Source organism: Eublepharis macularius, chromosome 2, assembly GCF_028583425.1.
Source record: "Eublepharis macularius isolate TG4126 chromosome 2, MPM_Emac_v1.0, whole genome shotgun sequence".
Classification (NCBI taxonomy): Eukaryota; Metazoa; Chordata; class Lepidosauria; order Squamata; family Eublepharidae; genus Eublepharis; species Eublepharis macularius.
The window spans coordinates 201,072,968-201,100,187 of record NC_072791.1 but is presented as its reverse complement, the minus strand read 5'-3'; the positions used below and the strand labels follow the sequence as shown (position 1 = coordinate 201,100,187).

The 27,220-nt window shown below is 43.0% G+C and overlaps 2 protein-coding genes across 7 annotated transcripts in view; both read left to right on the top strand.

Moving 5' to 3' along the window:
- Window positions 1-6,285, top strand: part of WIPF1 (WAS/WASL interacting protein family member 1) — an 84,914-nt gene extending 78,629 nt beyond the window's left edge. Inside the window, 1 exon segment of the mRNA XM_054971085.1 lies at window positions 733-6,285. Coding sequence (XP_054827060.1) covers window positions 733-788 — 56 coding nt within the window. The 3' untranslated portion in view covers window positions 789-6,285.
- An 8,122-nt stretch (window positions 6,286-14,407) lies between these two features.
- The window catches only part of GPR155 (G protein-coupled receptor 155), a 55,353-nt gene continuing 42,540 nt past the window's right edge, over window positions 14,408-27,220 (top strand). For 2 of the 6 annotated variants that reach the window (XM_054970336.1, XM_054970342.1), the window contains exon 1: window positions 14,408-14,567. The gene's annotated coding sequence lies outside the window, so the exon portion shown is untranslated. Of the gene's footprint in view, window positions 14,568-15,047; window positions 15,206-15,232; window positions 15,254-27,220 lie in introns of those variants that run through there. The other 4 variants (XM_054970339.1, XM_054970337.1, XM_054970340.1 and 1 more) reach the window with 4 other exon arrangements.

Sequence of the window (27,220 nt, the reverse complement as noted above, 5' to 3'; positions counted from 1 at the left end):
GGTGGCCAGGTTGAGAGCTGCGAGGGAATGCCTCCTGTTCCGCAGTAAGCCCACACAGCTCTGTTTTTGAAAATGACAGTTCCCAGGTAAAATTGCATCACTGAATACCAGGGCCGATTCCAGACGGCCCTCCGCATCCCGAAATGTCGTGCGGAAAACACAATATTTTGCATTTTCCTCGCGACGACGCGCGACGTTTCAGGATGCGGACGGCTGTCTGGAATCGGCCGAGGATGAAGCCGTGCCTGACTTTTCATGTAGCTTGACCCTCAGGAAACCAGCAAGGCGGTCCCGAGCAGGGTTATTCTCGACTTCAATAGAAGAGTATCTCTGCTTAGTATCGCATTGTGACTTTGACCAGTGCTAACAATATCCTAGGCATGCCGTTAATGCAAGCGTATCAGAGTTGCACGTTAACTTATATATATATTCCACTCTGCCGTGGAAGGTCACTGGGTGACTTGGGGGCCGGTCACACTCTCTCTGCCTTGGCTACTTCACAGAATGGTCATGTGGATAACATGGAGGAGGAGAGAACCATATTGTCACCCACTTTGAGTCCCTGTTGGAGAGAACAGTTGGGAATAAACACCTACGTAAATGAATAATAGAAGCATTTTAAAATTAACTGTTTAACCTAACCATGTAAATGGCTAGCTCAGGCATAACCCTCAATGAGGACGGGGCATGACGTCAGGATAACATAATTAATAGGGTTTTCCCTTCCTTTAGGTGGATCCAGCCGCAGAGAAAGAGGCGCCCCTCCTCTTCCACCTATTCCGAGGTGAAGTGGGACCTTCCGGATGACTGTTCTCAAACATCTCTTGAGCCTCTCCTTGCATTTATTGTTTTGTCAGAAGACCACCTCTCCAAAAGCATTTTTTCCCCTCTGGCAAGAAATCCCTACTGCATTTTAGAATTTCAAAATGAGACTGGCAGCATCCAGGTCCAAGCTTATTCCTTTTTCATTCCCACTGAGTTTAAATGAGACTGAAAGCGCTTGCTGTAGATTTCCACATTCATTTGCCAACTGTAGATTCACGGACTGTGATCTTTAACCCAGTTTTCTTGGCATTTTTTATATCTAGAGCAATGGAGCCTGGCTCTAATCAGGTGCTTATGATAAGGGGAATAGACAATATTCCCTTGCAAAGTTCCAAAAGACATAATGTAAATCTGCGCACTCAAGAGTCCAATCTTGTTCATAGGGTCTGCGGCATCATTGAAAGTGAGATGGTCACCTAGTCTATTTTTTTTTCTCAAGGACCAGTAACATTGCAAAGTATGAGAGTCTGTATTGCATATGGCCAGAAACAGGTGTGATCAATTTCTCCTGGAGTTCTCCCAGAGAACAACACCCTTTATTTTTTCCAATGTGCACTAAAAATGGCTCATCATGTGCTCCTACATTGCAGCGTGGCTCAGCTTGCCTATCGGTTGGATCATATCAGTGCTATGATGGTAAAGCTACATGGCATGGAAGTCTATGCATTCCATCCTTGGAGAAAGAAAAGGAGACAATTCCATGTCCTTACTCTTCTCTCAAGCAAACTACCAAATCTGGAATGAATTCCAGCCTTTCAGAGACCAAAGGAAAGAGTTGCTGGGATCACACGGGCAGCAGCTTTCGTAAACCCACCGGAAATTCCTGTGCGCTGTTCTAGATTGAGGTGCTAAGAAAAAAGAACCAAGGTTTCTGAGCAAATATCCCAAGGTGGATGAAGAACAGTGGGTGAACTTATGTGCACGCACCATTTTCCTCTGTGATCCAGCAACTTGTTGTGTGTGGAGAGCCCTTAAAACACACCACACATTAAAAAACCTGACAGCTGTCTGCTTAGCATTTGCTCTTTTTCCGTCATACAACTGGGATTTTAGTTTTCAACCAAGAATTTTACCCATACACCCCAGGCAGCTTTGTATGTCCTCCGTTGGACTGGGCGTTGGAATATAATAGTTCTAATGTGATTTCATGGAGGCTGATTCCTTGCTTTGCTAATGGTAATGCAATTCAATTATCTTTTCCCTCTGCAGTGTCTCTTACACGTGGCTCTTAATATTCTGCATAGTGGTTTACTGCGATGCAGTCTCCTTTGAACAGCGCTAGAAAAAAATACACCCCCCCCCCTAAAGTTAGCAAATACTTATCTTGTTACTTAGAAGTCTCTCTTCCCTCACTTGGTTCATCTCTCAATATAGTTGAAAACTGTTATAAAGGGGTTTTTTTTTTTTGCTTTGGTTTTTGTGCGGCATCATCAAGCATCCAGATACAAGTAGAATGTGTCCGAAGGCCAGGCACATTCCATTGCGGTACAAACTCTCACTTCAGTTCTTTTTTGGGTGCAAAACTGGCTAGTTTTGAACACTGACTTTCCTCTTATTATTTGCTTTCAAAGAACTGCCCCCTCCCATGAAAAGCTATATAAAGTATTTCTGGGTTACACAGGGCTTTTTTTCAGCTGGAACACGGTGGAACGGAGTTCCGGAACCTCTTGAAAATGGTCAAATGGCTGGTGGCCCTGCCGCCTGATCTCCAGACAGAGGGGAGTTTAGATTATGCGCCGCTGGAGCGGCACGGAGGGCGATCTAAACTCCCCTCTGTCTGGAGATCAGGGGGCGGGGCCACCAGCCATGTGACCGTTTTCACCAAGGGTGATTTAAACAAAGTGCGCGCACATGTGATGCCAGGCACACCACCTCCCGTCAAGAGTTGCCCCCCTATGCTGGCAACCCACTGAGTTCCACCATCTCTTTTCCTAGGAAAAAAGCCCTGGGGTTACACATTTTTGGCATTGTGATAGAGAGTAACTGTGTTAAACTTTCCAACCAGTCTTCAGTTCATTCAGTTTTGGTCCAGCTGATATGGCTTATTTGGCAAGAGAAAGGGAACCTTACGAGGGCTGTGGTGGTTGTTTGGTATATGCCTGAATAGAATTACTACTTAGGTAACAAAGTTCTCAGGACTCATTACAGAGGAACATCTTTCCCATATTGTTTGCCTTTTTTAGTATGCATATTGGAGGCAACAGGGATGCCCTTCCTGCTGAAATCTTGAAGAGAGAACAGTGGAAAAAGAAGAATTGGGGGATGGAATATATTATCTAGAGTGTGTGTTGGGAAAGAACAGTAATTTAGAGATGCCCATGAAAATGTCTTAACTTTTGGGGAAAGGGAATTCAGAAATACTTGCAGGGGTGCTTTGTATGAGTGACCGATGGCTGTGCTTTAGACCAGAGATAAATACCCTTTTTGGCCTAAGTGCTGAAAGAAAACTCAGCATCTACCTGTGAAGATGTTGGTGTGCTGGAAAACAAAAGGTATTTTATGGGAGGGGGTGGAGAGATGAGGGTTGTACATACAGAATAGGCTGAGCCCTAGTGTTACCGCCAACACATCCAGGACTTGCCAGGCTAGCCACTGAGGGCCAAGCTACAAGTGATGAGTGACACTTGAACGGCAAGTAAATAGACTCACGTATATTCCTCCCTGTTCACTTGCGCTCCACTTGATCACTTGTAGCTTGGCTCCGAGAACCAAGCTACAAGTGATGAATTACACTTGCCAGGCAAGTGTAATTCGTCACTTGTAGCTTGGCTCTGAGACACAATGACAGCCACAAAGCATTGCCTTCTTTTTGGCTGTCATTTCCAGTGCTACTTGTTTGCACCATGAGGGATTCACCTTGGTTGCTTGAGTGGAGCACCAGCCGTGTCCTGAGATAAATGGTCTGGGGTGTCTCTGTTTGGCTTGCGTCCCAGAGGTTGACCCATGCTTTTAGACCTTGTGTGTTCCCATAGATAAATTCAAAGCAAGTTGGAACTTTGTATGTAGAGAAGATGAGGAGGGGTGGATTAGCCTAGTGTTTTCAGTATATAGGGACACAAATGCATGTATAAAAGCTTTTTGCGACTAATTTTGATTTAAAAATTGTTGCTGGCTGGCTGTTTAGAGAGTCTAATGTAGAAATGTGTTCCATGGGCTCGCTCTGAGGATGGAACTAGTACAGAAGATTGACATTCAGGTACCCAAAGATTCTGCTCACTCAGATTTTAATGAAAGAACAGATTTGATCAGTACAGCGACCCCGCTTAGGATTGTGCATAGCTTCTAAAAATATTTTTATTTTGTGGTTCTTCTGCAATGTGGTTCTTTTGCAATGTGCTTAAATAAGCATGGCACCCAGTATTAACATTTCCAGTTTTTGGTCCAGTCACTTTTGTGTGTGTTTGTGCTTTTTAAAAAAGAACATAGCAAGATTTTAAAAAAAAAATCAATAAATTACTACTTGAATTTTGTTGAGACTGGAGCACTTAAAAGCTTTCTGAAGAGTAAATAAAGTTCAAGTATTTAGAGTGGAGATTTTTTTTTCTTAAAATATGCTCTAGCAGCTGTACCGTTTTGTGCAAGTTGCTTAAGAGAAAAATTCTGTTTTTGAATGCATCAGTGAAGACAGCGGGAAGGAATCGGGGGTCCTTTTCGCTTCAGGTGGTAATGCTGCCACTTTACCACTATGGTCTGCACGGTATAATACAGAAACGGTGGAAATGTAGATGGTAGACTGGACTATTTTGCCACTTCAGACTGCAAATGAGGGATAGTGTTTGCAATCCAGCAGTTCCCTGGAAGTAAGCCTCGCCGAATAAAATGGGACTTACTTCTGAGAAGACCAACTTCATTACGAGTGCTTCCTGCACGTTTCAAAGTTCTAGAGTTGTCATTCTCTGTATGAAGGAAATCTTGATACCGCATACCAGAACCCCTCGGCCTCTTTTTATTTGCCAGAGTTTTAATATTTTACAATGCCGCTTTCCCCACATGCTGTCTGGAGGGGTACAGCCCGTTCTATTACATTAGAATTTTACCAACATATGTAGACCATGTTTCTATTGAGGTTCTCTTGCATAATAACTGAATCTCAATAGAAACATGGTCTACATATGTTGGTAAAATTCAGTTATGCAAGAGAACCTTTTGACAAATTCCAGGCATTCTCAAGGAGATACGCCTTTTCTTATCTGTTTCTTCCCTCGTTGCTGCCGCCATTGGGGCAGCTCTTCGGTGAGTCAAGTTATGAAGCTGTGTTCTTCAGCCAGGCAGCTGGAACGTCTTGACAAGGAGAGGAATGGGCAACTGTGAAGGGCAAAGGAAAAAGTGGGACAGAAAGGACATGTACAGTTAACCGTGCTGGTGAAACGTTCACTCCTGTGGCATTTGGAAAATCAGATTTGATTTTCTTTTCCAATGTCTATTGGCAATATTATTGGGGACTTTAATTCCAGTGCAATATTATCTGAAATTCTAACCAAAGCCTTAGCTTAGAATGTCACGTGGCCTTCAAAGAGTGAAGCGACAAGCGTCCCTCTTTTCCTCAGAGGATAACTTTTTAGCACTTTCTCTGCTATAGGAAACTTCCTCAAAGTACATGTTAAACATTGTCAGAAAAAAATTCAGAGGAGAAAAGGAAAATAGGACCTGTTTACATTGGGGTAGTATAAAGCATATCTTTCATTTTTTTCCTTTCACTAGATATATTTTTAAAAATCATTTTACATTCATCATATCATTTTATTACAGATATTTAGATTAAGTATTTATTTTATTATGCACAACATTCAAGCAGCAGAAAGCAAAATGGTTTCTTCTCAGTGGTGCCTTATTACTTTATAAAATGTCCAAATGGCTAGTTTTGTTTAACAAAATGGTTCTTGTATATGCTTCCCCCACAGCATCCCTCAGTTTCAGATATCAAATTAACACTTACTATATGATATGTGGTATATGAAATATTCCTTAGAGCTACAGTATTTTCCAACCTTTTGCCATCTAAATATTATATAGAAGTGTTACGGATTTCAGGAGGAGTGCCAGATTGCAATTTTGGTCATGCTGTATTGAAGCTAGGGTTTTTTGTTTTGGTTCTATCAGTGGAACTTTCAAATGAATGATTTCAGAGGAAGGTCTTTATTTTTACAACCTACCCATGAGGGTTTTTTTTAAAAAAATGTGTATGAATGGAACAGATTGTGAGTTTAGAAAGCAATCATTTCCAATGTGTAATGAATAAAACCTCTCTTCATGAGATTGCACACGTGTATTAGAGTGCAGAATGTCCATACTGTAAGTAAGATTGCATCTATTGACTTTGCATTGGATTTACGAACATGCACATAGTAGAGAATCTGTTATGTTATCACTGTGACTCACTTGTGAGGAAAAAAAAATATGACGGATGAAAATCATGTCTGTCCAAAGCAACAATTAAAATTTAAACAAATGTTTGTGAAAGCGCAGTTGTATTTGGATTTATTTAAAATAAAATGAATGCACGTACTGTAAAGGGATGCCTCTTCTGTCTTAGCAAGAGGAGTTAGAATCGCTGGCCCTGATCCAGCAAGAATAATCCACCCACAGAAGTCTACTTCCAGATCATTGCGTTTCCCATGCTCGAAAGTTTGCTATTGTGGACCTAACGGTTAGATTGTGACCATACATCGTGTTGTCAGCTTTGACACTTCCAATCACCTGAATGGCTATACCTAGACTTTACATATACAATCAAACCTGATTTCCCCCCCTGCATTTCAGAAACTTATCATTTAAATTTTGGTTTAAAGTTTTTTTCCATATAAATTTAGGGTCCTAGTGCAGTCCTAAACCGTTACATTCTTGTAATGCTGTTGAAATCAGTGATCTTAAAAGGGTGTTTGTTACCACTATAATTGCCTTTGGAAAACGCTGGGTACAATCATGAAAATGTTTGGCCTACAGTTTTATTCCATTACATTTTTATTATGCCTTTCTTACAAGGAGCCCTGGGCAGCATCATACCTGACTTCTTTGATCACCCCACCATCCCAATTTTATTCCATCTACTCTGCGAGATAAGTTGAGAGAATGGGTAGTACCTTACAGAAGTTCCTCCAGTGGAAGCAGCCTTCCGCCAACTTTAAGTTGGTGGAATGCCCTTTAGACTAGAGAAAGGCTTCAAACTTTGCTTAGTTTGAAGGCCAGTGACTCGATCAAGAACATCAAATGGACTTTGTAGGGGGGGGGGGATTCCTTCCTAACACTCTCCAACCATTACACTGCATTAATTCAAATTTAATGGAATTCAGTGGCATCTACAGGCACGTTAAATGCACTTCTTTTTCCCTACAGATTTCAACGGGCGTGCTAAATTTTCTATGAATTGTGCCTTAGCTCTAAGGTCTAATGAAAACTTAAATGAGGTATCATAGTTAAGCAGATTTTAATGTATGCTGGTTCCACAAACAATTTCCTCCCTTGGGAACGATCTCTGATCAAGTTTTTAGGAAGCTGGACTTGTATCGGTCGCTATTTAGAGATCTCTCCCGAAAGTTACAGGCTATTGTGATTCTGAAATGCAGCGAGCGTAGACAATGAAACAACTTAAAAAGTGTTAAAAATTAATATGGGGTATCCTAATAATATGAGTTCCCTGTATTTGACTGGATAGTTACTGCTCTCTCACAGGCATTGGGACTTGGGAGGCAAAACTTTTCTTGTGCACTGACAGCCCCTCCCAACAACTCCTCACTCACAACAATGCATTTTCCAACATGGATATGAACTCTGGGGCCAGGGCCTGCAATAAACCAAGATGCCAACTCTTTCCCTATATTCATTCTAACAGCATGAACATTGGACCTAATGACACCAGTATACCATCACTTGTTCATCTCCCAGCATTAAACATGCCATCAAGCATCAGCAATGCTGTTCCAATTTCTTGACTGGACAAACAGGTCAGTCCTTTCACAAAAGAATAAATGGGCATAAATCTGGTATCAAAAATCACAACATTCAAAAACCAGAAGGAGAACATTTTAATCTTCCAGGACATTCCATTGCTGACCTAAGAGTAGCAGCTCTCAGCAGAGAAACTTCAAAGGAAAATTACAACACAAGATTGCTGAAATTGGTATTAGCAAATTTGGAACAATGGACCCCTCAAGGCTTACCAGGGACATTGGATTACAGATGCTGATTTTGTGCTTTTCACACCCCTGCTGTATCAAGCTAATTACAGTATTATTATATTTTATAGCCTTACTTTAAATACCCGTCCCGTCTTCCGGCAGGATAAAACCCAGCACAGTTCCACTTCTAAATGTATCCGACCAAGAGAGCTTTGACTCTCAAAATCTCATACCCTGGAAATCTTGTTGGTCTCTAAGGTGCTATTGGCCTTGAATCTTGCTCTTCTACTGCAGACCAACATGGCTACCCACCTGAAACTCAAACTACATTTCACTAAACAGCCTGTGAATTATGGATGCAGTTTTCCAGTTCACCACTAGGTGGTACTTTTTACTTAAAGCTGGAAATAGATCTGAAATCTGAACATTTTTGTATACAACAAATTACATCCAAATGAACACTTGTCAGTGGTAAAAAAATATAAGTAACAGCACTGCAACTCTGTCTGCTGAGAATACGATCTCGCTTTGCATCACAGTAGCAACAGCCCTTAGAAGTCTTGGTTAACTATGGTATTTTGAATTTTTTTCAAACTAGTGTAAACGTTCGATCCAAAGTACTATAAGCAAAACAAAGCTCACAGAATTAGGCTTTCCTGCCTCCCAAATGCAGGGCGGTGAGCTTCCAAAATTATGCCCATGATGGAATCTTCATAAACACTATGGTGAGCAAAAGGGGGTGGGGACTTGTACTAGAAGGGGATAATAAGCAAAGGTATCCCCCCCTTCTCTGCCAGTCAAAATGTCACTCCACTAATGCACCATTACTCCACTGAAGAAGCGCCTTTCAGCTCATAATGCTACTACACTATTTTGCTTCTATTTATCATTACTTTTTTTTTTTTAAGAATCCCTGTTCCTCTGAAAGGGTGAGGACAGCATATATGACTCTCCATTTTGTTCTAACAGTGTCAACAACTTTGTAATACAGGCTAAGACAGAGATCAAGTGGTCCAATATCACCGAGTGAACTTCACAGTAGGAAAAGATTTGAATTCCTAGCCCAGCACTTTGCACCATATTGGCTCTCTGGTCACTCATAAGGTGAATAGAATGAAGCATCCTTGCGAATAAGGTGAATGGCTCCTTCGGCCGCAGCCCATTCAACCAAGCAAGCCAGTGGTGAGCCTCACATCTCATATGCCACTGTTTGCTATTACATGCTTCTGCATATGCCTGCTCTTAGAGCTGTGTCAGTCAAATGAGTGAGTACCTCCTACTGCTGGCCTTGCTTCCACAAAATGGCCATCTACATCTCATTCATACATAAGGTAACATTCAGTTTCTTTTTTCTCTCATGTGCTTTTTCTCTTATGCGCTTGTCTCATCCTCTAGTATCTTCATTGCTGCCAGGATGCTGAGCCTTCTGAGCATCCTTCTTCTCGTTTCCCATCTCTACTTTCCTGAACTAGACCAGGTATTTTCCCACAACTCATCTTCCCTGCAGGGAACTTATTTCCCTCGGCACTATGCCAAGAGAACCCTGACCTGTCTCATTAAGAAAACATATCTAGTTTGGGATGATGCATTTCAGATCAGACCGATGTCCTGCATCAATAGCCCATTAACAGGGTGAAGGCTGAGGGGAGCCAAGCCCTGACCACCTTTCAGGGGCGAGGATGAGGGGAAGAGTGGACAGCTTGGGTTTCTTCAGCCAGTGTGGTGCAGTGGTTAGAGTGTCAGACCAGGATCTGGGAGACCCAAGTTCAAATCCCCCCTCTGTACGAGAAGCTTGCGGAGTAACTATGGGCCAGTCACACACACTCGGCCTAACCTACCTCACAGGGTTTGCTGTGAGGATAAAATGGAGAAGTATAAGTTTTTAGGCCCCTGTTGGGGAAGGAGGTGAGGTAAAAATGAAGTAAATAAATAAACAGGAGTCACGCTTGACAATCTTATTGTCCTAAGAAGCATTTCACTCAAGGCTACTTTTTGGCAGGAAGACAAGGCACTATTTTTCATTGTGGCTTTCTCCACAAATTGCTTGCCACTAGAGAATTAAAAGCTGGATGCAAAAGAACGGGCTGCCTCACACCAACGAAAGGAAGGAACCTCCTCTTCTCCCTTGAGGCAGCCTGCCCTTTTGGGTGGGATCTCAGCCTCTTGCATAGAACGTTGCTCTAGCAGAGTTCTTTCAGTACCATCCCACACGGGCAGCCAGGAAAGCTGCTCATGAATAAATGTCCAATCTATACTACACTTTCAATAAAAGAGTTTCACAGCTTACATGTTCGTCATGCTCCAGCTATAACATCGGAGCTAATAGGATTAAGCCTTTTAAAAAATCAAAACAGAGCATTTAATACCTGTAATTATTTTTTCAAAAGATTGAGCTACTAGCGGGTTTTGAAGCAACTGGTATATCAGGAACTGTAAGGGAAGAAACAAACGAGGAACCAGAGGACACACCTGTTAACCACACAGACATTCTTTAAAGGAGTAGTACCAAAGCAGTACCAAAGTTTGAGCTGTACTTCTCTAGCGTTTCCTAGACCAACCCAGAACCAAACAGAAGCTGACCAAGCGCTGAAAACGGGATAGGTTCACGATGCATTTGTTGTTCTTTACGGCACCCAAGTCAAGAGGGTGCAACTTTATTTGAAATACAGCCTGCAGTTATTTGTGGGCATGGAAGGGAGCGAGTTCTGCATGCCCAGATGTCAGAAGGACATAATCACTGCAGAAGCTGGGACAGCCTGGATTGTACCTCATGCTCAGCAACTGGTCCAAATCCACAAATCTGGCTGGAAGAGAATCCCATTAATTGACACTTCTGGTGGTGCATATCTTGAGCTTATTTCAGCACACTGTAGTGTGGGGGGGGGGGATGTTCTAACTATAGCACGTATGGGGGCATCTTAAAGATCAGTGCTTTAAAAAGGATTGGGGCCCAATTGTGGTCCCTTCCCTTTCCTTAGGCACATCACTGCTGCATAAAGGTTAAGCTTAACTTTGGTACTCGCATTCTGAAATAATTATGAGGGACACCGTTACTTTAAACAAAGTAAAAAAATAATCAACATAGCCTAATATTAGCAAGGATTTATCTTCAAAAACAATTTCCTGATTATCTAATGGTGTGTCTTTCCTTGCTGCAAGGCGGGCAAGAAGGGTTATCGGCATGATGCTGTCTCCTTCCCAGGCTAGTGTCCATCTTCTAGCCGTGCCCTGGCTAAAGTTGGAAAAGGTAATCAGGCATAGAAGAGGCGGGGGGGGGGGGCACTACAAACTCTCCAAAGGTCTGCTGCTGCAATGCCTCTCTCGCCAAGGCCAGTTTGGTGCAGAGCAGCAGGACTTTAATCTAGAGAATGGAGTTTGATTCCCCAATTCTCCGCTTTGAAGCCAACTGGGTGACCTTGAGACTGTTACAACTCCCTCAGAGCTCTCTCAGCGTTGCCTACCTCACAGGGTGTTTGTTGTGGGGATAATAATGACACTGACTTGTTAACCACTGAGTGTGGCACTAATCTGTCCTGAACAGCAGTATATAAGCACAAGGTTGTTGTTGTTGTTGTTGTTGTTATTAAAGGCACAGTTCGATAAACAGCCCTGCTCTGCACAGGCCTGGCAGGAATAGTCCCAGGCTTCCCCAATCTAATTTTGCCTAGAGACAGCTTCATCTTTCTACAACAACCGAAGCCTCAAGCTCTGCAAAGCTCATTTCCAGTTATCCTTTCCCAGGCAGTCTGAAATATTTTCCTTACAGACGTTTTGCAATAGCTGGTATTACCCTGTTTGATCCTGGGATGGTTTTCAGCTACTGAAAAACAAGTGAGATGGTATGAGGTCTGCTAGAAAAGAAGCAACAAGGCATCCTGCTAACTTACAGTGAAGTCCTAAGCAAAGTTACTCCTGTCTAAGCCCACTGAAATCAATGGGCTTAGACTGGAGTAACTATCCTTTGGATTTCATTGTTAGAGCACTGCTCTCACAGGTGATCAATTCTAGAATTTTTCCCATTGGAAGATGTCCTATCAAGTTTGACCTCTCTCTCTTTCAGCACCCAAGACTATCTGGGCAGAGGTAAGAGATGGGTTGGGAAAACTACCCCTCTTCTTTTGTCAAAGCATGAATTTCTTAAGAAACCAATTTTATATTTAGATAGGGGAGAAGGTCTAGTGTTGTCTTTGGGAACTTGGTATGAATATAAATATGCAGAGAAGTCAGGTCATGAGATCTTAGAAGATAAGCAGATGTACTTAGATGGGAGACCACCAAAGAAGTCTCTGCAGAGGAAGGCTCTGGGAAACCACCTCCGCTTCTCACTTGCCTTCAAAGCCTCTTGCCAGGATCACCATAAGTCAGTTGCAATTTGATGGCACATATAGATGGCGGTAGAGTGCCTTCAAGTCATAGCTGACTTATGGCGACCCCCTAGGGGAGTTTTTAGGGCAAGAGATTAACAGAGGTGGTTTGCCATTGCCTGCCTCTGCAACCCTGGTCTTCGTTGGAGGCCTCCCATCCAATAACTAACCAAGGCCAACCCTGCTTAGCTTCTGAGATCTGATGAGATCAGGCTCACCTGGGCTATCTACGTCAAGGCAGCACAAACTTATGTATGACTATAAATACAGAGGAACTCCCTAAAAGCAATATGTATGACATTGCTTTTTAGCAGCATGCGCCCTCTGGAACTATCAATGTATCTAATTCTGAACACAGCTCTAGAGTGTGGATTTAAACAGCTGCCTAATGGTTCCATGTACAGACAATGAGGAGCCCTGACCTGGATAGCCCAGGTGAGCCTGATCTCGTCAGATCTCAGAAGCTAAGCAGCCATGGTTAGTAATTGGATGGGAGACCTTTAACAAAGACCAGGGCTGCAGAGGCAGGCAATGGCAAACCACCTTTGTTAGTCTCTTGCCATAAGCCAGCTATGACTTGAGGGTACTCTCTACCACCACAGAGAAGGGGGATTTCTTTCCTGCAAATCAAGGGAAACCCCTAGGTTCCCTTCCTCACAGGTCCCCACTTGTTTAACTATATAATCCAAAAGCAGCAGCAGCGTAATACCTTTTAACACGACTAACTAAAATATCACACACTAATGGAATAGATCCCGGAGCAACTGGAGTTAGAAGAATGCTCATTAAGTAGGAAGGCAGCTTCAAACTTTGCTGAGCAGAGGGGCTGGATCCACCCCAGAGAGTTAAGTGTTCGCCAGGCGTCTTTTTCAGACAGCCGTAAGTTATATCTCCTTACTTGCAGTGGGCTCTTATGCTATCAGCAGCCGAGCCTTCACAAAAACAAATTTAACGGGAAATAATTCTTTCTGTTAAAAGTAGGATTAAGGCAAAGTTAGGTCAGTTTTAATGCCCTAAACCATATATCCAAAAATCAAAGTTACTTTTGTAACACATCACAATGAGTCCAACTTATTACCCATATTTCATGATGGGCAGTTGTTCTATGGTTGCCAGCCTTCAGATGGGACCTGGAGATCTCCAGGAATTAAAACTGACCTCCAGGTGACAGAGATCAGTTTCCCTGGAGAGAATGGCTGCTTTGGACTCTATGGCATTATACCCTGCTGAGTTCCCTCCCCGCCTCAAACTCCATCCTCACCAGGCACTACCCCAATCTCCAAGAATTTCCCAACTAGAGTTGGCAACCTTATCCCCTGGCCCCCAACTCTGGATACTGGGGCCCTAAGCAGGTGAGTGGAGTCACACTACAGGAAGGCATGCCCAACTAGGGTGTCGCTGACTGAATGTCCACTGTCACATGGAAGCTTACCTACCTCACAGGGTGGTAGTTGTGACAATACAGCGAAAGAGTGGAGAATGATGTTGTTGGATATTTTGGGTCCCCTTTGGGAGAAAAGGACGGTATAAAATAAATAAAGTTCTCAGCAGTTTGGATAGAAGAGCAAGATTCAGGTCCAGCAGCACCTTAAAGACCCGAATCTTGCTCTTCCACTGCAGACCAACACGGCTACTCACCTGAAACTATCTTAAAAGGATTTTGGATGTGTCTGGAAAACAAAACTCCAACCCTCTATAGGATTTCCAACTTTGAAGCACACAGAGGCTGCGCGCCGCAGAAGAGCAGGCAGAAAATCAACAGGTTCCCTGCAAAAGACCTTTTCGGCCTGTCATGCCAAGCCACCAGGCTACCTGCGGGGACCTCTCGGATGCCCAGAAGCAGGACTCTTAGTAACTTTCTACCCGAGGGGGCCAAGAACGCGCCTGAGCCCCGCGCCTTGCTTGCAGGTCTGTGGTAAGAAACGGGGGCAGGCGAGGCGCGTAAGAAGGGCGCCCCGAGGGAGGAGACGAGCGCGGCACGGCACGGCAGAAGCCACTCCGGGCCCCGCAAACTGCGGCAAGCAGAACGGCCATCGCCATCTTGGGCGGGCTCTGGCGGGGAAGACCCGCCTCTGCGGTGAGCTCACGGGGCGCCGCTCCAGCCCCACGCGAGTCGCCTTCTGGAGCGGGCGGGCGGGCGAACGATGCCGAAGCCGGCTCCCGTCTCGCGGCGGAGGCCCCCCTAGGGCACGCGCAAGTGAAGCGGCGGCGGAGAGCCCCACGTGCGCCCCAGCCCGGCTCCGGAGTAGCTGCGGCAGGCAAGGCAAGGCAAGCGCAGCGGTTCCCTCCCCGCCGCCTCGCTCCCCTTGCCAGCGCGGGCAGCCGGGGGACGGGGGGCTGGCTGCGAGAGCGCGGGGCAGGGCGAAGAGGGGCGCCTCTAAGGGCGCACGGCGCTCCCCAGAAAGGAAAGCGCCGGGCCGCGGTGGCGACTTTCGAACGGGGCTTGTGAGGAAATCTGTGCGGGCTGCTTATGCCGAGCGGGAGCGTCCGTATTTTGCGGTGCCGACACGGGTCCCCGTGTCTCTGGACGCGCGTCGGGCTGCGGCCGCCCCACCTCCGAGTTCAGCCGCTGTAAACAGCCGCGTCGCTCGGGGTGCGAATCCGCTCAAACTCTCCACCAATACGTCCCGCTCGCTTGTGAAACGGGATCCCATTGGCTCGAGTGGGCCGTTCGGGGGAGGGGGCAAAGGAAGCTCGGGCGGAGGGGACCCCCGCGACTGGGGCCTGCGGTGCAAACGCGGGGCTCGCGTGCCTTGCGAGTTGGAGGAGCGGCGTCGAGAACCCGAAATGATCTTGGGCGAGGGGCGGTGGAGAACCCGGTGCGTTTATCGCCGAAAACAACACGTCGCCTAGCGTGGAGTCCCGCGCCTGTGCTCCGAAGTCAGCCCCGCTGCGTTCAGTGTACTTTACTCCCCGTTATGTTTGCGTAATATTACATGTTTGCCCAATGTAATATTTTCTATATGATATTGCATAATGTAATATTTGCGTACTATTGCAATAGCACATCCCTGCTTGTAGGTGACTCTCATGAAATGATGAGGTACTTACACGTTTGTAAATCTGCCGAGAATGTGAATGGGGGAAAAGGAAAATTTTTCAAAGTAAAACCAGAGCTAAAGTACAGTCTACAGGAAGGTCAGTGCCTTTAATGCCGATTTGAAATCAAATAATAGTGTATTTAAAGCCTACTGAATTTAAGATCTAGGCGTGCCTTACTTTCTTTAGGTTGCATTGTCGGGCTGTAGCCCTAAAGGGTGTAGAAAATTCCATAAAAATCCATTACAGTTTATTTGCTGCAATACTATGAACATTTATGTTCTGCTGTTTCAGTTCAAAGAAGTAAAGTTGTTATTTTTCCCCCTTGGTGTACATGTCCTAAGACTGTTGGTAAATATGCCTCACAGCTTCATTCATATCATAGGGTTGCCAGCCTCCAGGTGATAGCTGGAGATCTCCCGGAATTACAGCTGATCTCTAGGCAATAGGAATCAGTTCCTCTGGAGAAAATGGTTGCTTTGAAGCATGAACTCTATGGAATTACACCCCATGGAGGCCCCTCCCCTCCCCAAACTCCACCCTCTACAGGCTCCACCCCCAAAGTCTCCAGGAACTTCCCATCCTGGACCTGGCAACCCTACTATGAGAGCTGAGAGATTGTTAGTACAGTCCTAAACAGAGTTACTCCAGTCTAAGTCCATGGGTTTAGACTGGAGTAACTGTCCTTAGGATTGCACTGTGTGGATCTCAGAGGTACCAACTTCTTGGATGATGGCCTGTTATCACTGGTACATGGAAGTTGTCCTTTCTGAGATGTCCTGGGTTACTTTTTAAATGGTTTGTGTGAATGGAAGCTTCATTGCCAAATCTGATAGCTGAACTTAACATTTTTGTGTACATGTGGATCTTATTTAACACATTGGCTAACAGCCTTTTGGGAGTGCATCGTGGCTAGGCTGACAGACTAGGATCTGGGTGACCCAGGTTCAATTCCCCACTTTGCTTGCGGAGTGAACTTGGGCCCATCACACACTCTCAGCTTAATCTACCTCACAGGGTTTGTTGTGGGGATAAAATGAAGGAGAGTGGAATTATGTAAGCCACCTTTTCTCCAATGAGGAGAAAAGTGGGGTATAAATGAAGTAAAATCAAAAAGAGTCCAGTAGCAGACTACCACAGACTAACACGGCTAACTCCTCTGCATAAATGAAGTAAAATAAATTTTAAAAGGTTTCATGTGTGTGAGACGTCAGAGGCTATAGGCAAGATAAAAGGGAACCTTCATAGTCAGAGACAACAAACCGCTGATTATCTGTGCTTAGGAAGTCGTGTCAGGGAAGGCCTCAGGCTCTGTGCCCTGTTTATTGGTCCTCCAGAGCAGTGTGAGACAGGATGCTGGGCTAGCTGGACCACTGGTCTGGTCCAGCAAGCCTTCACTTACGTTCTTAAGATATGTTGACTGTACATATGACTTACAGTGCCATCCTAATCTCAGTGAATTTAGAAGCGTGTAGCTGTGGTTAGGATGGCACTATTAATGTTACTTCTTTGAATAAGATCAAGGAATAAAATGTTTTCTTGTTTCAGGCCTTCTTTATGTTATACATTAAGATTATGTTGGTTTCTCAGATCCCCTCCCTCCAAAAAATATTTTTAACAGTTATTTTGTTTGTTACCCGCTATGAAATGCAAGGAAGTGTAGTGAAGGTTCTCATTAGATCTCTCATATAAGCATTGACCAGACTCTAGGATCTTTTGCGAGTCTGCAATAGAGTTTTCCAGATGTTGTAACGACAACAGAAATGGAGTCAGAAATACTAAAAACTTTGCCTTCAGGGAGACCTAGGAAGAAAATTGCAATTGCTTTTGGGATACAGACACATCAGTGTTCTGCCTTTTTTATTAAATTCGTTTCAGAGTGACACTGGCTTTTTTTTTTACTGTCTTGTGTTTATTGTTCATCTGTCATAACCAGGTGTGGGACCAGATGGCAGAATTTTTGCAAGAAAAGGAAGTGCACCAGTTACGTCTCTTGATTAGAATAATTTGCAAGCCCAGAATGGTTTCGTTAACTTCCTCCTCCGGCAGTTTTACTTCTGCTTGGGTTAAAGTAGCCATAGTTAATCAGAGCTCCTTTCTTCGCAAAGTTTCCATTGTCAGTAGCAAGGTGTGCGTGTGTGTGTTTTACAAAGTTTTGTCCCCTTTGACACATTGTGCACTCAGCTCGGGTTGTTTTCTAGGGTGGTTGTATGCACAGATGTGTGAGTGGGAAGCATGTGGATTTTTGGTTTCCAATTTCAGGATTAGTTGTAAAGCAGGTACCAAAGTGAGCTCCACTAGATTTCACGTGGAAGTATCTGAAACTCAACAGAAGCACTCTGTTACTTTTTCTCTCTGTGTACTTGTACCAGCATAGAAATGGAGCCACGGTTCTCTTTCGTAACAGAAACTACAGCAGGACATTTTTGGAGAGTACCCTCAAGTCATAACTAACTTACGGTGACCCCTGGTGGGGTTTTTCATAGCAAGAGACCACCAGAGATGGTTTGCCATTGCCGGCCTCTGCAATCCTGGTCTTTGTAGAAGCTCTCCCATCCAGTTACTAACCAAGGCTGATCTGCATAGCTTCTGAGATCTGATGAGGTCAGGCTCTCCTGGGGCTATCCAGGTCAGGGCACGGCAGAACATTTTCTCATCTCTAATTTGTGTTGTGGTCTATTCAAGTAGCTGATGATAATTCTAGGAGACTAGTCATGTTGGTCTATAGAAGCAAAATTAAAGAACGTAAATTTAAAAGATAATTAGGTACAGAATCACTATGATCTAGACATGTCTGTGTTAATTATGTGAGTCCTTCTTGGTGGTTTAGATCCTGCACTGATGTTGGTGGACAGGAAGTTGAGGATGATAGCTGATGTGGGAATAATATGTTTCAGTTACTCCATATTGCAGGTTACGTTTTTTCAAGTGTGTTTTGAGCTCAGTCCAAAAAATGCATTAGTTATGGTGACAGTGTGCTGTAGAAAAAGCAGAGGCAAAGAGGAAACTGGATTCAAGGTAATCTCCGTGGGCAGCTTTCCTCCTCTTTAACAATGGTCCATTGCAAAACAGCTCTCCTTTGTAACTCTTTAGCTTATGTCATTGCTGCACAAAAAATAGTTAACACTGGATAACGAGTGACATTCCAAAGACTTTGCATCATAGGAGTATGCTGTTCTGATGGTATAGGTTTGGGGTATGCTGTTCTGTTAGTAGAGTTTCCTAGCCCAGTTGCTAGCTCTGAGTGTCCCACATCCGTTTCTTAAAATGATATATATTATTCACAATTATTAAACAGAAAGAACTGCTTAAAAACTTAAAAACTAAATATGGGGAAGGATGTCAGCAGCACAAGATGGGTGTCTTAACTCACGAGCCTCATGCTTATCTGGATGGAAATAAATCAAACATACCTGCAAAACATTGATTAAAAAGAACATTTTGGTGTGAGATCGTCACTATTCCAGCTCATTGCAAGGACAGAAGTTAAAATCTTATCTTAGTGCTCACAACTTCTGGGTACAACTTTAGGGCACATGCGCGCACACACACACTCTTTACCAATTTGATGTAGTGGTTAAGAGCGCGGGACTCTAATCTGGAGAGCTGGGTTTGATTCCTCACTCCTCCACTTGAAGCCAGCGGGGTGACCTTGGGCTAGTCACAGCTCTCTGGAGCTCTCTCAGCCCCACTCACCTCACAGGGTGTTTTGTTGTGGGGATAATAATGACATACTTTGTAAACCGCTCTGAGTGGGCGTTAAGTTGTCCTGAAGAGCGGTATATAAATCGAATATTGTTGCTGTTGTTATTATTTAGGGGGTGCGCATGCACATTCACACGCACACAAAGGCACTAATTCCATATCTTGGCTGAAACTAGCCAAGATGAGACCCAATTGGATCCTGTCAACCTAGGATCAATGTTATGACTCAACTGCTACAGTTAAAGCAAGACTTCAGTTTGAAGAGGATTGTTCCAGTTAATCCCATGGAAGATAAGATTTCAGGTGATCAGAGAAGTTAATGGTTATCTCTAGTACTGCGAATGATCAACTGAAACAACTGGGCAGGGGAAAAAAATCATTCTTACCAAAATCACCAGAGAAAGCTACATTTCAAAATTGAGGCTTAGATAGCCAAAATACACCTCTGAAGCACAGAATTTACCATATTCTGGAACTGAAGGCAGATCCTGACATGCTTTTTTTTTTTACTTGGCCCTTCTCTTTATTACCAAAACTGCCTCACATTCTTGAAGACTGTACACCAGGCTTTGGAATCAGAACTGTCAAAACCAAGGGACATTATACTCTGTTTTGCACACTTCCCACTAAAGGAAACGCTTTTGTAAGAGCTTTGCACAGTGTAGCAATTACGTAAATAGAATGATTAATCCTGACTTTTCTGAATCTATGCCATGAAACCTTAAGATGGAGCCCCCAACCTTTAGAATTCTGACACAGGGTGGTGGGTGCAACTACAAAATGGCTGCCACAAGTGATGCTTTTTATGGAAATACCAGTTGTGCACAACTGTCATAGAAAACAGATTTGAAGTGACCTATTGTACAGGGTATATAGTCAGGCCTGTGGTCCAGGCTGCTCATAAAATCCATTCCTGCAAGGATGCGAGAGGATACTTTATACAAATCAAACTTCACCATCCATGTGAACTCTTCCTCACTTGATTAGAGAAGTTTTAGGACAAGGGCATTTTTTGTCATATGATGTGGAAATGGAAAGCGATAGTTGGCTTGAGAACCCAAGTTTTCTTGGAATTTGGGAAGGTAATAAATCAAGTGGTTGCTCTGGATCCAGATTCTGTGCACCTAAGTATTTACACAGACAATTAATAATTGCACTTATATACTGGTTTTCCAGACAGATGAGTCTGCTACAGATGAACAAAGTCAGTGTTATTATCCCCACAATACAGTTGGTGCTGAGAGAAGTGGCTTACAAAGCTGCCTGCTTAGCTCCATGGCACTCTTATTTATTTTTATTTATGTCATGTATAGTCCACCTTTCTCACAGACTCAAGGCAGATTACACAGTATGAGCTTAGTGGGATTTGAACCAGCAGAGTGCTGATTCTCAGCCCAGCCACTTAACCATTATGCTACAGCAGCTTTATTTATTAAACTGTGTTGCAACAGGACATTCTAGACCAGTGGTCCCCAACCTACGGGCTGCATGCAGCCCCTGAGCTCTTTCTGTCTGGCCCTCCAACCTGTTTGCTTGCTGCTATCACCCTCAAGGCATTTCCCCTCAGACTCATACTATTCTTTCTGCCTCAAGAGGCACCACTTACTGCTATTCTTCCTGTTCCTTTCTTGCAAAAACACAATAACAACATTGTTTTTTCTGGTTTCCGTGGTTCCTTCTGACATGGTTCCCTCTTGGTCTTATCCTCCATACTAGCATTTTGGCCATTCTGGATACTTTGTTAGCCAGCAAAGTTCAGATACCCGGAGCACTCAACTTTTTCACTCCCACTCTCTATGCATTACCATATTGAAGGCTGTGTATGGGAGATGTGTGTGAATGGGTACAGCAAAAAAAGGCGGGCAAGAGACAGTAAAAGGGCTGGTATTTTTGTCAAAAAAAGGATACAAATTGTTTTGCATACTGATCATTTCTAGATGCTCCACCCATCAAGACTCCTTCAAGTGGCTTCTAGGATTACTGGTGAAGTTACTGCTGCAGGCAAAAAACATTCTTCCTGGTTGCTCTGACTTTTTGTCTTGCCTGCTTCTGTCTCTCCTCCCCCACCCACTCCAGCTAGGAGTCTTCTCATGCACCTGTGGTTGCAGGAGCCAGTGAATGGCCCCTTGGGTTGAGAGGGAAGGAGTGCTCTCTTAGCAGGGAAGCTTATGGGATTCCCCTTCCCACATCTTTTTCCAGCCAAGTTCCTCTCCTCCTGGCTGCCATTTTGTTTCTCATGATTGGCAGGCAGTGATGGGTATGTGCACTTTGCATGTAATGTGAAGCCAACTTAATGGCATATCCTCTGCTTCAGGAGGAGGCTACCCTTTCATTCAGTCTTCTTCTCTACTTGCTCTTTTTTGGAGGGCCTCCAAAGTATTAGCATGTGTAGATTTAAATCTCAAGGCAGTGTGTTTATTAAGAAATAAATCTCATAATATTCAGTGTACTCAGGATTGCAACTCTGCCATCTGGTAGGTCAGATTCATAATCCATTAAAAAAAAATCTTCCTAGGCTGTGCGTATGGCCCAATACTCCTGAGAACTGTAGAGGCAGGGGGTCTCTTCTTTGCCATGATCGAAATGAAAATCCCCAGCTAATAGCAGCTAGAGTGGGGTGGATTTGATGGGAAAGGGAAGAGTTAGGCCACTAAAACTATACTCGTATTTTTTTTAATTTGAGGATAATATTGAAACTTTGCAACTGCTGCTCTGCTACAAATTGTATAAGAAGATGTCTGCAAAAGAAAGTGCTATTTCAAAGAAATGAAAAATTGCAGATGAGCACAATGTCTTTAATTACAAATGGACTAGTGAGTACTTCTTTATTTTGAACAAGGATAAAGTATTTTGCCTGATGTGTCTTGAACCTGTCTCAGTATTAAAAATTACAATGTTAAAAGGCTCTTTGAATCCTCTCACAAGAGCTACTCAATATATCAAGGAGAGATGCAAGTGAACAAGATAAATTCTCTTTATAAAAAAATCAATGTTTTTACACCAAAGAAGTTTTAGAAAGCACGTTGAGGAGAACCTGTCTACTGTGAGGGCCAGCTATCATGTTGCTAAATGTATTGTTACGAGTGGTAGGCCCATTCACTGAGGGTAAATTTGTTTTAAAGTGCATGGTTAAAGTAATGGAGGAAATGTGCCCTAAGAAGGTATCTTGTGTTAATTGTGTCAGTTTATTTGCATCTACAATCACCAGGCATGTTGAAGAACTAGAAGAACTGTGTATGTCACTGAGTGTCAAGGCAAAAAGTTTGATTTTTTTTTCCTTTGGTATTTGATGAGAGCAATAACATTATAGACATTGCTCAACTACTAATATTTATCAGAGAGATAGATTCCAACTTCAGAATTATAGAAGAGTTGTGTGCATTGCTGAGTTTGAAAGGCGCTACAACTACAGAAAATATATTGAAGGTGTGTGAATCAGAAAATCTTGATCTGAGTTGGGATAAATTGCAAAGCATCACAACTGATGGTGCAAGAAATATGGTAGGAAGTAAAACTGGTATAGTTGCAAGAATCAGTGAAGAGATATTGAAATTAAATGGTATTCTTCCCATACAATTTTACTACATCATCCATCAGCAAGCCTTGTGTAGTAAGAGTCTTCAGTGGGAAAGTATTGATGTATCCAGGGCTTTTTTTCAGCTGGAATGCGGTGGAACGGAGTTCTGGAACCTCTTGAAAATGGTCACATGGCTGGTGGCCCCGCCCCTGATCTCCAGACAGAGGGGAGTTTAGATTGCTCTCTGCACCACTGGAGGGGCATGGAGGGCAATCTGAACTCCCCTCTGTCTGGAGATCAGGGGGCTGGGCCACCAGCCATGTGACTATTTTCGCCAAGGGCGATTTAAACTTTAAACTCCCCCCTTGTTCCAGCTGACCCAAAGTGAAGTCATTGGCCATGGGAGCATGCATGCCCTTTGTGCGCACACATGTGGTACCAGGGGCACCACCTCCCGCCAAGAGTTGCCCCCTGTGCTGGCAACCCACTGAGTTCCACCACCACTTTCCCCAGAAAAAAAGCCCTAGATGTATCCAGCATTAATTATATCAGGCATCATGGCCTTGTTCATCATCAGTTTCAAAATTTTCTCTCTGCGATAGATGCAGAATATGGAGACATATTGTACCATCCAGAAGTCAGGTGGCTTAGGCAAAGTCCTCAGACTTTTTTTAGTCTTTGTCATGAAGTTGATGCCTTTCTTAAGGAGAAAGGAAAAGATCAAGAAGTACTTTCTGACCATGGATGGATTTTTGATTCGGCTTTCTTAACTGATATCACAGAGCATCTGATCCTATGAATCCAAGGTTGCAGGGAAAAGGAAAGCTGGTGTATAACATGTATTTTGAATTGAAAGCTTTTGAAGCAAAGCTAAATATTTTTGAGAAGCAAGTTAGTGAAACATCTCGTGCTGCAATGAACTTAAGTTTGAGAAGGACGGGAATTTACAGTTCAGTGTTGAAAGAAATGTCAAAGCACTGAACCTATTGCAGGTGGAATTCCAGAATAGATTCACCATAAGCATGGAAAGGAAATAAGAATGTTTCAAAATCCATTTGAAGTAGCACAGAAGATGCAAGCAACTTTTTCAGTTGGAACTAATTGATTTGTGAGCCAGTGATCATCTCAGAGACATTTAAAAAGAAAATAGTCTGTTAGATTTTTGTTGTGGTCTACTTGATATATTTATCAACCTAAAGAAATTTTCTGCAGGCATGTTCACAGTCTTTGGCACTACATATATCTGTGAACAAACTTTTTCCAAGATGAAAATTGTGAAATCCAAGGGTAAGTCAAGGCCTACGGGTGAGCATTTACTTGGCATTTTGAGGGTGTCTGTCACAAACTTGACTTGGATATTAATACACTGGCTAACAGAAAACAATCGCAAAAATCACACTGACTAGGTAAGCATGTGTAGCCAGATAAAACAGTTCATCAGTAAAACATTGTTCCAAAATTGATTGCATTCAAGTTAACATTTCTACATTGATCTCTTAATGTTTACTGTTGATCTAAATAGGTAGGTTAATAATTTTGTTTCATTTTAAGACATGGCCCTCTTTAGGCATTGGACACTTTAATGCAGCCCCCATGTGCCAAAAGGTTGGAGACCCCTGCTGTAGACTATCATCTGTTGCTGGCGCAACAGAGATAGCGCAACACTGAAAAGCAGTTGGTCCAACAAATATAAATTAGTAATATCGAAAAATTTGGAGTACTGCATTAATGTAAAAAACTCACCCACCAAATTAAGCTATGGAAAGAATTAGCCAAACTAGAGGCATTTTATTACTATGTAGTATTGTGACATTTCCTGGGTGCTAGGCACCACTCCACAAGATTTTCCTGTCTATCACCCTTGATGTTCCTCCTCCCCTACTGCACCAGGGGTCCCAGCAGGGAATCAAAAACCACTTTGGATAGAACCTGGCAGGGCCTGATCGAGGGGGGGCAGGGGGTAGTCTGCCCCCAGCGCCGCCAGGGAGGGGGCGCCGGGAGCAGCTGCCAGAGCGCGCAGGCCCCCGCACTGCCTTTTGCCTGCCCCGTGGGACAGGGGGCGGCTGGCTTGCCGCGCACCCCGTCCTGCAGGGCAGGCAAAGGGCAGCATGGCCTTTTTAGCTTCCCTTTTTAAAAGTGAGCAAAACCAGGGGGAAAAAAAGACTTGAAGTGTCGGTTGAAGTTGGGGGATGTTCATTTTCAGCCAGTAGATGTCTAAGGAAAAAATTTCTCTCAGGCAGGTTTACAACATATTAATTCTGTACTCTGTTGCAACTAAGTTACACAAGAGACCCAGCAAATAGTAACGCTCCTGCAGGTTAGGTTCCCCATACAGGGAAACTGAACCAAAGATCTGATCACTTCCCCTACCCCCATCAGATCTTAACCCTTTCCCAGTACACAGCTCCTATTGGCTGGTTCAGAGCACTGATGCGATTGGCTGCTGTGTTGCCAAGATGCATTCCTGTTCTCTACCTATCACAGCTGTTCCTTTCATATGTGAACAGTTGCCTGAGAAATACGAGCTATCCCATTTATCAAGAGTCTTTCTAAAGAGATGTTACTACCTAATACATTTCAATGTGATTATTGTAAAATGTAATTATTATTCAGTTCTATATGTCTGTTTTGAATCTAAGGAAGCTAGTAGCTCTGAACTAAGCACTTGTTCTTTTTTATAGATACTTTTTTTGGCATTGTAGAAGGCTTTCTTGCTGTAAGTGTTCTGTTTTTGATATTTGTACTCCTAGAATATGTTTCTATACAATATTTGGTTTTAAAAAAATTGTTTTGACCTTTTAAAAGTTTTACATTTGCTAAGCAGTTCCTTGCTACTATTGGTCCAGAGTGCTGGGCTCAGGCCTAGTGTTGGGCCCAGCCTGAATAGCCCAAACTTGCTGAAAGCTAAGCAGGGTTGGCCATGGTTAGTATTTGGATGGGAGACAACTGAGGGAAACCAGTGTTGCTATACAGAGAAAGGCAATGGCAAACTATCACTGCTCATTTCTTGCCTTGAAAACCCCTTGAGGAGTCACCATAATTTGGTTGTGATTTGATGGTACTTAATTATTATTATTTAATTTTTTTAATGATGTTTTTGTCGATTTTAATGGTTTTTAAAAGTGTGATTTTTATTATGTATGTTTTAATTTGTTAGCCACCTTAATAACAACAATAACAACAATAATTGAATTATATACTGCCCTTCAGAACGAAGTTAACATCCACTTAGAGCAATTTACAAAGTATGTCATTATTATCACCATAACAATCACCCTGTAAAGTGGGTGGGGCTGAGAGCTTCAAGAGGCTGTGACTGATCCAAGATCACCCAGTTGGTTTCAAGCAGAGGAGGGGACTCAAACCCAGTTCTCCAGATTAGAGTCCTGCCATTCTTAACCACTACACCAAACTGGCCTTGGTGGTCCTTATGAGGGAAGAAAGGTGGGTCGTAAATTTTGTTAAATAAATATATAAAAATATTAATTTGCTTATTAATATACTTCAGTGTTTTCATACTGGTAATGCTGAGGTTGTCTGTTTAAAAATGGTTCTTTAATTTATCTTTTATCTAATTGGCTGAAGCAGAATGTGTGTGTTTGCAAATAGATTGCTGGTTCTCTGTAATGTTTTCAGTAGAGCCACCCCAGGCAGGAGTCTGGAGAATCAGTATATAAATTCCCTAAAAATTAAAAACTAATGCAGAATTTTTTTTCAGTACTGTAAGATAGGCTTCAAAGTTAACTTTATGTAAAAAGCCTTTTAAAATCCTTTAAATGTTTTTTTTTAACCTAAAGGGTCTGGAGAACCTTTTAAGATGGTATAAGGTAGCTGTAGCTCTCATTATTAAAGAGGGAAACCCTGATATTTTCTTCCTGCAATTGACCTACTGTCCAAAGTGTAGTAACCCCTAGACAGGCATGGAAAATTATGGCTCAAAAACTAAATTTTTACCCATATATTCATGAGAGACTGATATTGTAGTTTTTATTATTTTATTATAATTTTTTTACTTTGTGAGCTGCCTTGAGCAGGTCTTTGAAGCAGCAATCTATACATTTTGTAAATAATTTTTTATTGTCATTTTCAATTTTCTCGTCTGCTCCTGCTGACAGTCATTCCCACACAAATTTACTGGTATATTTAAAAGCAAAGCTACCCCTTCTTACTCTCCTTGATTAGTTATGAAAAACTTCCCATTTGGGGGGGTGTGTTAGCCCCCAAATAAAACAGTCATAAAAGTGAAAAATGTGTGTGATAAAGTCATAAAATGTTCAAAACAGAAGTTGGGCAGGTCATTATATATTTTTAAACTTCTTTTGAAGAGGAATAGAGTCTGTCATTTGATTTATGAAGCTCAGTTATGAAATGGTTGTACTTTGAACAGATTGTAGCAGTTATTTGCAAATATAGTCTGTGTGATTAAATTTAAACTGAGAGAGTTACATGATTGGCATAAAGCTGCTAGTCTGGATTATATAGTGCCCTGTGTTTCTCTTTTTTAAATAAAGCGTAATGCCAGTTAATACATGAAGATGTGATTCTGAAAAGCATATGGACAATCTCAGCCATCATTAGCGTTTTTATCTTTAGGCTTCAATGTCTTATGGAGCACTGAAATGCCAGGCTAAGAGAAACTGCCCATAATGTGGTGA